We start from the raw sequence: 14895 nt of genomic DNA, 5'->3' as shown, positions 1-14895 counted from the left end.
ACTAAATACAAGAAATTGAAAAAGGAGGAAGGGAACATAGAATAAAAGAAAATCAATTAAACACACATAAGTGTCATGGTCTGGGTGTGTGGCTGTAAAATTCCATTGAAGGTCTGGACCTCCCTGGTATCCACCCATGGGCAGGGCCTACAGCCTCCCTCACCTGAAGCTGATTGAGGCAATCAGGTTGGAGATTTAAGCTTCAGACTTTTTTGGAAGGAATCTCAGGAGAAAGATCTGTCATTTAAAAAAGATTTCGTTTGCATTGGCAGTTGAAATTATAAGTTTACACAGTGCTGGTGACCTCTGTGTGAATCGGCAGCATGCTTCATAAAAAGGACAATGCTCAAGTGCGCTGCACAACATTATATAGTGAGACAAAAGCATAGATTATAGCAACTATCCTCCTACTGCACGGATGTGGCAGTCTTGGTGTCTGCTGCGAAGCATCCTCATATTTCCATGACCTCGTCTGGTGTCTTCGTCTTTCTCTGTAAGAGACAGAAAAGGAAAACACCTCTCTGCCTAGCCTTGATAATCGAATACTATTATCCATTTTTCTTCTAGTGATTCAAAGTTGGTTTAGAATATCATGTTTGGGACTCTCTGACCCAGAGACTTATTCTAACCATTATCCATATGTGTAAGCGTCTTTGCAATCGAGAATCTGTGGCAAGATCTGAAAACTGCTGTTCACAAACACTGTCCATCTAATCTGACTGAGCTGGAGTTGTTTTGCAAAGAAGAATGGGCAAGAATTTCAGTCTCTAGATGTGCAAAGCTGGTAGAGACATACCCTAAAAGACTGGCAGCTGCAATTGCAGCAAAAGGTGGTTCTACAAAGTATTGACTCAGGGGGCTGAATAATTACGCACACCCCACTTTGCAGTTATTTATTTGTAAAAAGTGTTTGGAATCATGTATGATTTCTGTTCCACTTCTCACATGTACACCACTTTGTATTGGTCTTTCACGTGGAATTCCAATAAAATTGATTCATGTTTGTGGCTGTAATATGACAAAATGTGGAAAAATTCAAGGGGGCCGAACACTTTTGCAAGCCACTGTATATGTAGAAAATATAGAAAACAAAGCACCGAACGTGAAGAGCAGAAAACCACTGCATCAAAGCACACCGCCATCTTTGATTTAATGACAGTTACAATTACATGATGTTGAACATGAGTTAGTTGTTGTAGCTCCAACTTTCCCATAGTGAAGTAGACCCATCAGCAGCAGCAGAGCCACCATCATCTTGATGAACACAGTCTGCAAGATGAGGTAAACATTATGGTAGGGCTGTGGTGAATCTGAAAAACACAAAAATAACCAAAGTAAAAATGTAGTTTTTAAAAGATGATTAGATTATTAATGGAAATATCCAAACTTACCTGGCCCTATGCAAAAAAGAAATTGGCCCACTCTTGTTTGCTTAGATCCAGAGTTTGACTAGACCACTCCAAAATCTTTATTTTGATGTCAATGACTTTGTTGCTTTGAGTGTCCTAGTTTTTTTTCCTTGTCTATTATTGCTTGTTGAGATCTTTTAGCGTATTTCACTTCATCAGATGAGTTCTGTTTAAGTGAGTCACCAGGTCTAACTGCAATGAGGGATGGGTGTGTCATGTAAACGCAAATCCTGTTTAAATTCAATGAATCATTTGTTGTAAAGTTTTTTTTGTACAACACTGTGTTTTATCTTGTACTAGACCATATTTCAGTTAGAGACAAGCTTGTTAGGCTCACCCAGAAGGTGATGCGTCTGTTTGGGGAAAAAATGTAATGCAACAATTTTAGATTAGTGGTTGACCACAGTGAGTGTGTGCGTTACAAGCTGTAATGACTCTTTTCTTGTAAACAGCATTCATACACATAGAAGACAACAGACAGGTCAAGTGTGCTTTTATTAGCATTCAGGTGCTTTTATTAGCATTCAGCCTCATATCTACTTATAACCATGTGGGTCTTGCAGCCAGCTGTGTCTAACCAACTAGACAAAAGTTATCACGATTTATAAATGTAGAAACCAAAACCAAATGAAAAATCTTCAATTACAAAATCTCTCACTGAGATGTGATTATGTCTTCAATCAGATCACTCTGCAACCTGCAAGATAGAATGGAATAAAAAAAAAAAACAAGTATATTTTTCTTGTACTCTGTACTGTAACAAGGTTTCTTTTCTACATACGTATTATTTCATGGCAGCATTATTTAACACAAGTTTGGGAATAGGTAAATACGCTATATACAGTGATGTGAAAAGTGTTTGCACTCTTCCAGATTTTTGAGTTGGTTTTTTTTGTATTTTTGTTACACCTGAATGTTTCAGATCAAAGAAATTTTAATATTAGAGCTAGATAACACAAGTAAACACAAAATGCTGTTCCTAAATACAGGTGTTCATTTTAAGGATGAAAACAATCCAAACCTACATGGTATTGCGCCTTTTTAAGGTCATGCAACAGCAACTCAGTTTAGGTCAGTATTGAGGTCAGGACTTTGACTGGGCCACTCCAAAATCTTCATTTGGACTTGCTAGTGTGTTTTGGACCATTGTCCGGCTGTAAAACGCAAGTCTGCTTTGCTGGAGGTCACGAACAGATGACCAGACATTCTCCTTCAGGATGTTTTGGTAGAGGTCCTGAGACAGGAAAACAGCCCAGACCATCACACTACTACCACCATATTTTACAGTTGCTATGATGTTTCTTTTCTGAAATGCTGTAGGTTTTATTACAGATGTCATGTGACTGAAACCTTCCAAAAAAATTAACTTTTGTTTTGTCAGTCCACGAATATTTTCCTAAAAGTCTTGAAGATGTTTTTGGCAAATGTGAGACATAGGTTCTTTTTGTTCAGAAGTGGTTTTCTCCTTGAATTCTTCCATCATTTATGCCCAGTCTCTTTCTTATTGTTGAATCATGAACTCCGACCTTAACTGAAACACGAGGCCTGTGGTTCTTTAATGTTGTTCTTTGAGTTCTTTTGTGACTTCCTAGATGATTCGTTGATGTGCTCTTGAAGTAATTTTGGTAGACCAGTAACTCCTGGGAAGATTCACCACTGTTCCAGGTTTTTTCCATTTGTGTATAATGGCTCTCTCCGTGGTTCATTAGCGTGCCAAAGCATTAGAAATGGCTTTGTTACCTTTCCAGACTGATAGATTTCAGTGACATTGTTTCTCAGGTGTTTCTTTAGAAGATGATGATGATGATATTGTTTTTTTTGACATATTTTAAGCAGATTCACTTTGTCAGACAGGTTCTGTTTAAGTGATTTCTTGATTCAACAGGTCTGCCAGTAATCAGGCCTGAGTACTGTTAGTGAAACAGCTTTCCAAGCTTTCCGAACAATGTGATTAATCACAGTTAATTCCTGATTTAACAAAAAGGGCAATCATTTTTTTCACACAGGACCAGGTTTGTATAACTTTTCTCCCTCAATCAATGTAATCGTTAATTAAAAACCACATTTTGTATTTACTTGAGTTTGTATGTTACTAAAATGTGTTTGATAATCTGAAACATGTTATTATGAAAATACAAAACACTAGGAAATCAGGATGGGGCCAACACTTATTCACACCACTGTATATCTATATTATAACACTGGAGTTAGCATTGGAGTGTCTACACTATGAAACCCATTTATTCATCTTCATCACATATTATCTGAATGCAACACGTAAGGCATAACTGCCCCCAGTCTTACCGTCTGGATTGGAGAATAAAAGGGATCCTCTGCTATTGGCTGGTTTATACCTGGTGAGAGGATTTTTGTGGTGGGTTCTGATTCTGCTTTGATAATAGATGGAAATAAATTAGTTGGTAACCCATATTTCTATATAATAAAACACTTGTTAGGTGATGTTTCTGCTGTTGCTTAATCTAAGCATCACTATTAAATGGCTTTCAATCACAATGAGTCTCACCTTGTGGCTAAGTGTCACCCTGGGCTAAACTGTAGTAAAAGCTTCTAGAAGACAGTTCACCTTCATCTAATACAATAAAACCGAAAGAAACAGTGGGAGTGATAGTGAAAAGATAGGTAACCATAATAACATTATGACTTTTAATCACAATGAGTCTTACTTTGTGGCTGAGTTTCACCCTGGGCTAAGCTGTAAATAGGTCTATTGGACCGTGCATCTGATGGAGAGAAACAGTGAGAGTGAAAGAATAGAGGACCAAAGTAATATCAGTGACAATGACCAAGGATTGCTAACCTCTATATTCAGTGGTTTAAATTTAAGGTTTTAGGGAAATCTTGAATATGTTGTTCTATAATAAAATTACATTAGTTTGAAGCCCATTTTTTATGTAATAAAACACTTATTTACCTTAGATTGTTTCAAATACTAGGTGATATTTCCTTTTTTTTCCTTAATCTTAGTGTCACTATTAAATGACTTTTAATCACACTGAGTCTTACCTTGTGGTTGAGTGTCCCCCTGGACTAAGCTGTAAATAGGTCTATTGGACCGTGCATCTGATGGAGAGAAACAGTGAGAGTATAAGAATAGAGGACCAAAGTAATATCAGTGACAATGACCAAGGATTGCTAACCTCTATATTCAGTGGTTTAAATTTAAGAAAAATGTTGAATATGTTCTATAATAAAATTAAATTAGTTTGAAGCCCATTTCTTATGTAATAAAACACTTATTTACCTTAGATTGTTTCAAATACTACGTGATATTTCTGCTTTGCTTAATCTTAGTGTCAATAACAAATGACTTTTAATAACACTGAATCGTACCTTGTGGTTGAGTGTCACTCGGGACAAAGCTGTAGTAAATGGATGTAGACGACAGTGCATCTTCTTTCATCAGAGAGAAACAATAAGAGTGAGAGGATGAATAACCACAGTAATATCAATAACAATAATCCGTGTTTGCTTTTTAATATATTCATAGATTTTCATTTGAATTTAGCAAAATTTCACATTCACAGTTATTTAAGAATGCAGCTTTTTGGTTAGTTAGAAATAAAATAACTAACAGTTACACACACGCTCGCGCGCTCTCTCTCTCTCTCTCTCTCTCTCGCACATACACACAGACACACACACAAATGGACGTTGACATCATTCTATTGCTGTTGTGTCACTTTATGACATAAATTTGACTGTGTATCATGTACCACAGGTCTTCAGGCTGGCAGTAGTTTAACCGTTACTTAAAAAGCCATCTCTAGACCCAGTGGTCATAATTAATTATTGCCCAATCTCTAACCTTCCTTTTATTCTCTGGATACCATTATTTTGGCCTCCAGTAACACTGTGAGGAATGTGGAGTCATTTTTCAACAGGATATTCTTCAATGCACATATTAAACTAACACTCTACTTTTCAGATCAGGCTTAAAACTTTCCTTTTTGCTAAAACATATATTAAGGGCTGGATCAGGTGACCCTGAATCCTCCCTTAGTTATGCTGCACAATAATGTTTAATATTTAGTATTTACTGTCATATTCCCATATATCATTGTGATGTTGTTTATTCTATTACTCTTGTTCTCTTCTGCTTGTTTTCTTTTTTCTTTCTCAACAGGTGATCCAGGTGATCGATATATGCATTTTTTTTCTTTTCTTTTTTTTTTCTGCCCATTCTGTTGGTTTTTGTTTTTTGCCCTTCTCCCCCGTCCCTCTTCTCAGCTGTTTCTCTTTCCCTCTTTCTTTCTCCCCTTCTGTCCTCCAGTCAAGTCTGTCCCGTATTCAGTAAGTGAAAATAAAATAAACAATAAAAGGTGAATCAAATGGACCATTACGGCAAGGCTGGGATGGTCAATTTGGTAAAGTAAATCCGTTGGGCATCTTTCTTTGCCTTTAGACGATAATTCTGATGGCAAAAGAGCCAAACGGGACAGGCAGAAGAAAAGTTATGCTGCAAAAGGTGTAGACTGCTGGGGGATTCCCATGATGCACTGAGACCTCTCTGCATTGAATGATTGTTATTAACCTCTGTCTCTCTTCCACAGCATGTCTTTGTCCTGTTTTCCTTCTCTCACCCCAACCGGTCACAGCAGATGGCCCCGCCCCTCCCTGAGCCTGGTTCTGCTGGAGGTTTCTTCCTGTTAAAAGGGAGTTTTTCCTTCCCACTGTCGCCAAAGTGCTTGCTCATAGGGGGTCATATGATTGTTGGGTTTTTCTCTCTATGTATTATTGTAGGGTCTACCTTACAGTATAAAGCACCTTCAGGTGACTATTGTTGTGATTTGGTGCTGTATAAATAAAATTGAAAATTGAATTAAAATTAATTATGTTATATGTGTTCATGTTTTCACCTTTCATTGAATTTTTAACTCCTATACTTTTTAAGTGCTCAATTAAAAGCTGTGTTAAATATTCATGTTGAAATGATATGCATGTCAGAAGTTGTACTTCTTGCCACATGTAACCTTTCTGAGCTGTATGAGGAAACTCAAAGCTCTCACTGTAGATACAGTTCATATCTGAAAGAGACTTGGAGTCTATGTGGTTTTCATTTGAGGCGTAAGTTCACTAAGCTGAAATTATCACTACCATCTGCACATTTATAAATAACACATACACACTGACAAAACATTCACGCAGTGCACTTTTTTTCTGCTTACGACTTCATAGAAAAACTATTGTGCTACTGTGGTTAAACGACTCCTCGGAAACATACCTTTCTTCTTCCTGTTTTTTCTTGCAGCAGCACATGTTGCTCTACCTGTGTTCACTCTACTGGCCTCTATGGACATGGAAACACAAAACCATAAAAATCATTAAAACGCTGATAAACTACGTTTTAGAGTAACGATGTTAGTGTAGTGCACAACAGGCATGTTGATTTCAAAACAATGCATAATCTAATTAGGCAATACATCTCTTGGGCTGAGAATAATCTCCTAAATGCTATCATCATAATTATTATTTCAAGTTCTGACATAAAATAATTTCTCAAATATAAGGTACAGAAAGTATTTATTATAATTATTACATTTGTTCCACTGAACAATAAAAATGAACAGAAAATATTAACACAGTATCTCTGTTCTGACCTGTTTGAGCTTCAGCTGTGCCTTAACCATCTATGTTTAGAAAAATGAACAAGATATTTTTCAAACATTATATGTGACATGCAATTATCACTTTTAATTTTTCCATGTCAGAACACTTAAGGTGCCTCGATTCCAGATTAATGTTGCAAAGAAAACATATATGTTTAGTATGTACAGCAAAGCAAAAGCATTGAATCCAAAGCTTTGCATGAAAAGAAAATATTTTCAGTATTTTCATTACCTCTGTCACACTAACCTTTGCTAAAGTGATACAGTCCCATGGTCACAATCAAGAGAAAAAGAAATAAAATCGTAGCAGTGATCCAAGGTGTGGCAGCAGGGGAAGCGTGGCTCGTCTCTATGTGACTGTCTGGATTAGTAGTTGAATTCACAATTTGAGAGTCTAAATGACAGTTTGAAAAGAGAGAAGAGTTCAGTTAAGACAAAAAAAAACCCCAAATGTTCATTTTCAGATGTTCAGTGTTTATTCAGACTGACACATTTTAAATAGTGTGTCAGGCTCAACAGTTTTGCTTCATTTTCATATATCTTTGTGTCTCACCTGAGACTTTCAGCCAGCTCTCTGGTGATTCTCCAACTCCTGAGATGCTGCACTTGTAAAGTCCCTCGTTTGATTTTGAAACTCTGTGGATGGTCATGTTTCCTGTGGAGCTTCTATGGATGTGACGTCCATCTTTGTAGAAATCAGCTGTAAAGTTGGAGGAAGCAGTTTTGTTTCTGCAGCTCAGAGTCACAGTTTCTTCCATTAACACAGAAACAGCAGGACTCTCCAGGATCACAGAACCATCTGAAACAACAAACATTTGATATTTATTTAATGTAATTTCATTAAATAGAAAGCAATATTAAATTATAACCAATATTAAGTAATTAAAATTTATCAAAAGTTGTTGTTCTTTCTTTATTTTTCTTCAAACGTACTAGTGACACAAATGTTGATACTGTTGCTTCTTATTCCTCCTTCAGTCTCATACCAGTACTCTCCACTGTCGTCTGTATAAAGAGTTCTCATTTTGCAGGATGATCCTGTTGGTGTCCTCGTGTTAGTTTTGTTACATGCATTTATTTCCCTTTTAAATTTATGCAGAACTTCACAATAATCGACTTCTTCACAGTGAAATGTTGTGGATTCATATTCAAAGAACTGCAGTCTGTTTGGAACAATATGAAGAGAAACTGCATCTGAAACAAAGAATAAAGAAAGATTCAGTTTAGATTCTTATTACTTAAACTGATGTACTAGACTTTAATAATGACAGAGTAAAAATATATATATTTTTTAATGTGTATTATAAGTCATATGATGATTAATCATCACAGGACGCGTTTCGCTAAAATCACAAAAGAACAAGAAACAACAACTTTTCTTCTGAATTGCTCTCTCCTCCAAAATGTTTAACAATTTTAATATAGATGAGAAAATAGCATGTACACACCAATTTTCAGATCCTGTGCACCCAGCAGAATCATGCTGGACATCACTAAAGAGACACAACAAAGTTTCATATTTTCTTTTTGACTTTTACAGCTAAGAGTAAACGTGTCATCACATTTTATATCTGGATCACAAAAATGCATTCGGTTACTGTATCTCAAGGTAAAAAGAAAAAAAAAAAGCAATATGGTCAAGTGGAAATGAGAAAGTACTCACACAGTCTGATGCACAGAGCTCTGACGTCCATGTTGTCTTGCTGCAGACTAAACACTGCAGAGTAAACTGAAGTGTTACAGCAGTGAGCAGAGGTATCTTCTTGCTAATAAATCTATTTTAACATTAAATATTTTTGTGACGTTGAATACAATAATCCAAAGAAGTTGAATGGCTTCTGTGTCAAGTCAAGCCACCTTGTTTCAGTTCACTATCAGTGGGCGGAACATGAAACCAGTTAAGGCTCTGTTTAGTGTAACTTGTAGGCTGGTTTGTTATGCTCACATCCTCAGTTTAGGTGTAGTATGTGCGTCACTGGGACAGGAAACATTTTTTTGTTATTTTTAGATTTCTCTCTTGTAAAGGCGACACTGAGTGTCAGTGCGATTACTTGTAAAAATAAAGGTTAAATAAGTAAAATGCTGAGATATATCACAGAAGTAGTGAACATTTTAAATCTTTTCTGGCATTCAGCAAATCACTGAAGTTCTTTCAGCCATAAGACAGATAAGACAGAGAACATAAAATAATGCATTCTGCTATTTAAACATAGTTCATGTACACATGAGCGTACATAATGATTTCATTTAGTTAGAAAGTGAAATGTGAAATATCTTCTCTTTTCATCAAAATGATGTCCACAAAAGTGGTGCCTCATTATTTCTAAATTTTGGTTGAAAAATTATTTCCTGTTGTTATATTCAGCTTGAACTCCAGCAGGTCATCCTGATGTCTGCCTAAAAACATTGATTTGCTAGCATGTTGTAGGCTCATTAGATGTTTGCATTAATGAGCAGTTGAACAAGTGTACCTAATGAAGTGACTGATGAGCAAAAAAACAAAAAAAAAACAATCCAATTTGGTAATAATTTTCTGTGGAGCTAGAGTAAACACTGTATGTTGCAATTTTATATAACATTAAATGTTATAAAATATACTAGTAGTAACCAGGTTGCTCAATGAGACAAGATGATGACAGGTTCTTCAAAAGGCTACCAACTCCTTTGACAACCATGAACTAAAATCATTAGTTAAATTGGAATTGTAGAAATGCTTCAGGGTAAAAAAAAAAAAAAAGGTCAAAAAAGGTCAAACGTTTTGCTGGGGGCAATGTTTTAAAAATTCAGTGTTACTTATTTTCTAAATTTCAATTCTAATGAAGGCACTCAGCTTGAATCGTTTTTTTACAGCATAAGTGGAAAAAAATAATGTTTTTTTTTATTGCTCTATTTTCTGTTGCCTACATTGTAGATGAACTTTACCTCCACAAATAAAGAGGGAAATGAGAACAGTCAGAGCTTGACGTAGGATTCTGGTGCGGTAAAACTAAAATAGGTTGCAGGTTGACAGTTTATACTTTCTTTATACTGGACAGTAAAGGTCATATGAAGGTGGAATGAATGTAAGCATCATCACATTAAATTGAAATTCATTAAAACCCTTAACATGAGTAAATGTAATGTCAAAATCACATATCAGTGAAGAAAAATTGAGGCTGCTGTGCCCAGTGCTAGTTTTCTGCAATAGCTCAACTCGTTCAGAGTGATGCAATCACTTAATTTGCTGATTGGGTTTTATTTCTGCTTTCCTGTAATGTTCTGCTGTGTGGCAGGCAGGACTTTAAAGCGGCAGCTTTATTGCTGGAAGTCATTATTACCAGTACAAAACAAAACTAGAAACAGAAAACTCAAACTAAAACATTAGAAAAAAAAAACAGGAACTGAGAACTAGAGTTACTTGGAACACAGAGGGAAGAAACACAGCATAGTGACAGTATGACATGGCAACTTACTGAGAGAAACACAGGGCCTAAAGTACCCACAGGCAAATCAAACCTATCGAGACAAAAGAACACTGCAAAAACCCACCTCCTTAATACTAGAAAAATACACTTATTTTTGGTGAAGATTTGCTTAAAACAAGTGAAATTATCTGCCCATGGGGTAAGTGTTTTTTTCTTAATAAGATTTCTTGAAATAAGAACAATATCTAGATTTAAATAAAGCTAAAAATAAGTCTTTTACACTTATTCCAGGCAACAAATCAGAACAATTGAAACTTAAAATAAGCTTTAACCACTGATTGTAGGCCACAAATAAAGATAATAAAGCTAAAAATAAGTCTTTTACACTTATTCCAGGCAACCAATCATGGCTTGAAACCTAAAATATAGAGAACTGGGCTAACCACAGACTAAGAAAAAGACAAAGAAAGGAACTAAGATCACTAAACACAAACGAAAGATTAAAAAAACAGGAATAACAATCATCAAATATCAAATCAAGATCTGAAAACACAAATACTGGGTCGCACACCCAGTTCGTGACATTTCCAAAAGGAAATGTGGATTGAGCAGCCATTTTAAGGTCATAAATAATCAGGCCCCATCTTATATTAGATAGATCCAAGATGGCGGCGCGTGAACAACGCGAGGCTCAGTGTCTCTCCAGAATCTGCTATTTAGCGGTTTTTTATCTACTTTTAACCGGATTATTCGTCCAGAATTGCTGTGCGTTGCTGACCTACAGCAGACAAGAGCTTCTGGACATCTGGACTCACAACTCCAACAGTTTTATCGCCGATCTCCGACTCATCCCAGAGATCTCCAGAACACCGGAGGCTGCCCACTCTCCCCGGCCGGGCGGAAGTGCACGCAGACGGCGCCGAGATCGTAAACAAAGGCGAGGTAGGCGCGGAGGGCTACGGGCTAAGCTAAAGCTAACACCACACCGGCTGCCTTTACCCAGTATTTTTCTCGCCAATGTCCGTTCTCTGGCAAACAAAATGGATGAGATACGGCTCTCCATCACTAACAACAGACGGATTATGGACTCAAATGTCATGTTTTTCACCGAAACATGGCTGAACAACAGCTGCCCGGACAATGCTATCGAGTTAGCAGGACGCCACACACACCGAGCCGACAGGCTAGCAGATGACTCCGGCAAGACCAGAGGTGGAGGTTTGTGCATTTATATTAACAATGCTTGGTGCATGAACTCCACTACTACTGAGAGTCACTGCTCACCTAATGCGGAGTTTTTAATGGTCAAATGCAGACCATATTATCTCCCCAGAGAACTCACTTCTATCATACTCACTGCCGTGTATATACCCCCCGACGCTAATGCTAGGTTGGCCATGAAAGAACTTTCTGCAGCCATTAACAAACACCAGAATAAACACCCCGAGGCTGCTTTTATTGTTGCTGGCGACTTCAACCACACCAACTTAAAGACAGTCCTCCCCAGATTCCACCAACATGTCTCCTGCCACACCAGAGGAGACAAGACTTTAGACCATGTGTATTCCAACCTGGCTGGAGCCTACAAAGCCACACCCCTCCCCCACATTGGACAATCGGACCATCTCTCCCTGTTCCTCACACCTCGGTATTCACCACTCATCCAACGTGTGAAACCTGCTGTGAGGACAATTAAAGTGTGGCCAGAGGGGACAGACGCAGTGCTCCAGGACAGATTTAAAAACACAGACTGGAATATGTTCACCCACACAGACCTGGACCAGTACGCCTCATCTGTACTGGATTACATCTCCAAAACCACAGACAGTGTCACCACCCAGAAACGGATCACCATGTACCCCAACCAGAAGCCTTGGATGAACCGGGATGTTCGTCTCCTCCTGAAGGCCCGCAACACTGCCTTTAGGTCAGGAGATGCACACGCCTACAGTACAGCCAGGGATAATCTAAAGAAGGGCATCAAAAAAGCCAAACACCATTACAAAAAGAAGGTAGAAGAACACTTCTCCAACTCCAACCCCCGACGCATGTGGCAAGGACTCCAGACCATCACAGACTACAGGACCACCAAACCCTCCCCCGCATCCTCTGATGTCTCCTTCCTCAACGAGCTCAACAACTTTTATGCTCGTTTTGAGCGAGGGAACCCCACAACCACAACCAAAGCAGACATGACGCCAGACCACCAACCTCTGACTCTCTCCCCCACCGATGTAGGAGCGGTGCTGAGCAGGATCAATGTCCACAAGGCTGCAGGCCCTGATGGCATCCCCGGGCGTGTTCTCAGAGCGTGTTCTGGGGAGCTTGCAGGAGTGCTCACAGACATATTCAATCTGTCCTTGGCCCACGCTGTGGTACCGGCCTGCTTCAAATCCACCTCCATCGTCCCGATACCCAAAAACTCCAACCCATCTTGCCTCAATGATTACCGCCCAGTAGCACTCACCCCCATCATCACTAAGTGCTTAGAGCGACTGGTCCTAGCACACTTCAAATCCTGTCTCCCCCCCACCCTGGACCCCCACCAATTCGCATACCGCCAGAACAGGAGCACAGAGGATGCAGTCTCCATCGCAATGCACTCTGTCCTCTCACACCTGGACAACAACAACACCTACGCCAGAATGCTGTTTATAGACTTCAGTTCAGCATTCAATACAATCCACCCCTCACAACTCATCAGGAAACTGACAGACCTGGGCATCAGTTCCCTCATCTGCAAATGGTTACTGGACTTCCTGACCAACCGCCCCCAACACGTCCGGCTGGATAACCACTGCTCATCTACCATCACAATGAACACCGGTGTACCACAAGGCTGTGTGATGAGCCCTTTCCTCTACTCCCTCTTCACCCACGACTGCAGACCTGCTGATGGTTCCAACACCATCATTAAGTTTGCAGATGACACCACGGTGATTGGCCTCATCAGTGACAACGATGAGGCCGCCTACAGGGAAGAGGTGGATCGTCTGGCTGAGTGGTGCGACACAAACAACCTGCTGCTTAACACCGAGAAGACCAAGGAGCTCATCGTGGACTACAGGAGGAATGCTGACCCACATCCACCCATCCACATTAAGGGGACGGCTGTGGAGCGTGTGAGCAGCTTCAAGTTCCTGGGAGTCCACATCTCCGAGGATCTCACCTGGACGACCAACTGCTCCAAGCTGGTCAAGAAGGCTCACCAGCGCCTCTTCTTCTTGAGGACTCTGAGGAAGAACCACCTGTCCTCAGACATCCTGGTGAACTTCTATCGCTGCACCATCGAGAGCATCCTGACCAACTGTATAACAGTCTGGTACGGGAACTGCTCTGCCTCGGACCGGAAGGCGTTGCAGAGGGTCGTGAAAACTGCCCAGCGCATCGCCGGAGCACCACTTCCTGCCATAAAAGACATCTACAGGAAGTGGTGTCTGAAAAGGGCTGGGAAAATCATCAAAGACCCCAGCCACCCATCGCATGGACTCTTCACCCTCCTGCCCTCTGGGAGGCGCCACAGGAGCCTCCGGACTAAGACCACCAGGTACCGGAACAGCTTCTTCCCCACAGCTGTCAGACTCCTGAACTCTGCCTCCTGACATCTGACCCACGTTAAACTCATGGACTGAACATACACACACCCACAATGGACAGCTGTACCCTCAAACACACAATAATAACATGGACTGAACCACCACTCACAACCACTAGCACTAGCACCTCTGTAGAAACTATCTACACCCTCACTTATCTTAACTGCACTACTGTATAGCTCTGTGTAAATAATCATTCTGTACATTCGATAATCTTTAATCCTACAACTGTTTACAACTTGCATAGTTCCCATTTCTGTATAGCTGTATATCTCAGATTCTGTAAAGTTATTTATTTCATATTCTGTATAGTTTTTCATATTTATATCCTGTTCATATCCTGTACATAGCTTGTACTCACTACAGCCTGTACATACTTATAGTTATAGAATATTCACAACATACTTCATACCGTGTACATTATAACATTCCATAATAGACCCATTTCTGTAATATACTCACATATCTATATTATTGCTAATATATATTGTAATATATCTATATCACTAAAGCACTTCTGGATGGATGCAAACTGCATTTCGTTGCCCTGTACCTGTGCATGTGCAATGACAATAAAGTTGAATTCTATTCTATTCTATTCTATTCTATATTAATGACCTTGTAGTATCATATCACCCTATTAGAGCACTCTGCTCTCGCACTGCAGGCTTACTTGTTGTTCCTAGAGTATTTAAAAGAAGAATGACTGAGTACATGAAGGCTCATTTTTATCCTGATATTTGGACTGATATGTCACGGTTTGCCCTGGCAAGGACCCAAACGCAGGACTCTGCGATGCAAACAGTACACTTTATTTACAGTGAAAGGAAACAAACAACAATAAATCCCCATGCTCTCC

General features: G+C 39.2%; 1 protein-coding gene across 4 annotated transcripts; it reads right to left on the bottom strand.

The window, feature by feature from the left end:
- Positions 1-1023: 1023 nt before the first annotated feature.
- Positions 1024-8916, bottom strand: LOC120723246. Of its 4 annotated transcripts, XR_005693693.1 has the most exons (12): positions 8700-8915; positions 8485-8529; positions 7970-8230; positions 7590-7835; positions 7284-7430; positions 6652-6717; positions 4761-4823; positions 4434-4490; positions 4094-4150; positions 3934-3999; positions 3714-3796; positions 1024-2106 (listed from the first exon to the last, which is right to left on the bottom strand). XR_005693693.1 is itself a non-coding variant. In XM_040014588.1 (11 exons), exons 1-10 carry the CDS (start codon positions 8728-8730, stop codon positions 3941-3943), a joined length of 1032 nt encoding a protein of 343 aa, XP_039870522.1. In that variant the 5' UTR covers positions 8731-8915; the 3' UTR covers positions 3483-3796; positions 3934-3940. The 4 variants fall into 4 exon arrangements, 2 of the variants coding, with proteins under 2 accessions (XP_039870523.1, XP_039870522.1); XR_005693694.1 differs by having other exon boundaries at positions 3714-3999; positions 8700-8916; XM_040014588.1 differs by lacking the exon at positions 1024-2106 and having other exon boundaries at positions 3483-3796.
- Between the last annotated feature and the right edge of the window lie 5979 nt (positions 8917-14895).

The sequence above is a fragment of the Simochromis diagramma genome, unplaced genomic scaffold (assembly GCF_900408965.1).
Source record: "Simochromis diagramma unplaced genomic scaffold, fSimDia1.1 OVJJ01000676.1, whole genome shotgun sequence".
Taxonomy (NCBI): Eukaryota; Metazoa; Chordata; class Actinopteri; order Cichliformes; family Cichlidae; genus Simochromis; species Simochromis diagramma.
Note: the sequence above shows the minus strand (reverse complement) of the source record. Positions and strands in the feature narration are given on the sequence as shown.

Coding starts and splice junctions, on each gene's coding strand:
- LOC120723246 (XM_040014589.1), bottom strand. CDS start 8,730: ATGGACGTCAGAGCTCTGTGCATCAGACTGT. Junction 8,530..8,699: donor AGCTCTGTGCATCAGACTGT/GTGAGTACTTTC, acceptor GTGTCTCTTTAG/TGATGTCCAGCATGATTCTG. Junction 7,431..7,589: donor GAGCTGGCTGAAAGTCTCAG/GTGAGACACAAA, acceptor ACTGTCATTTAG/ACTCTCAAATTGTGAATTCA.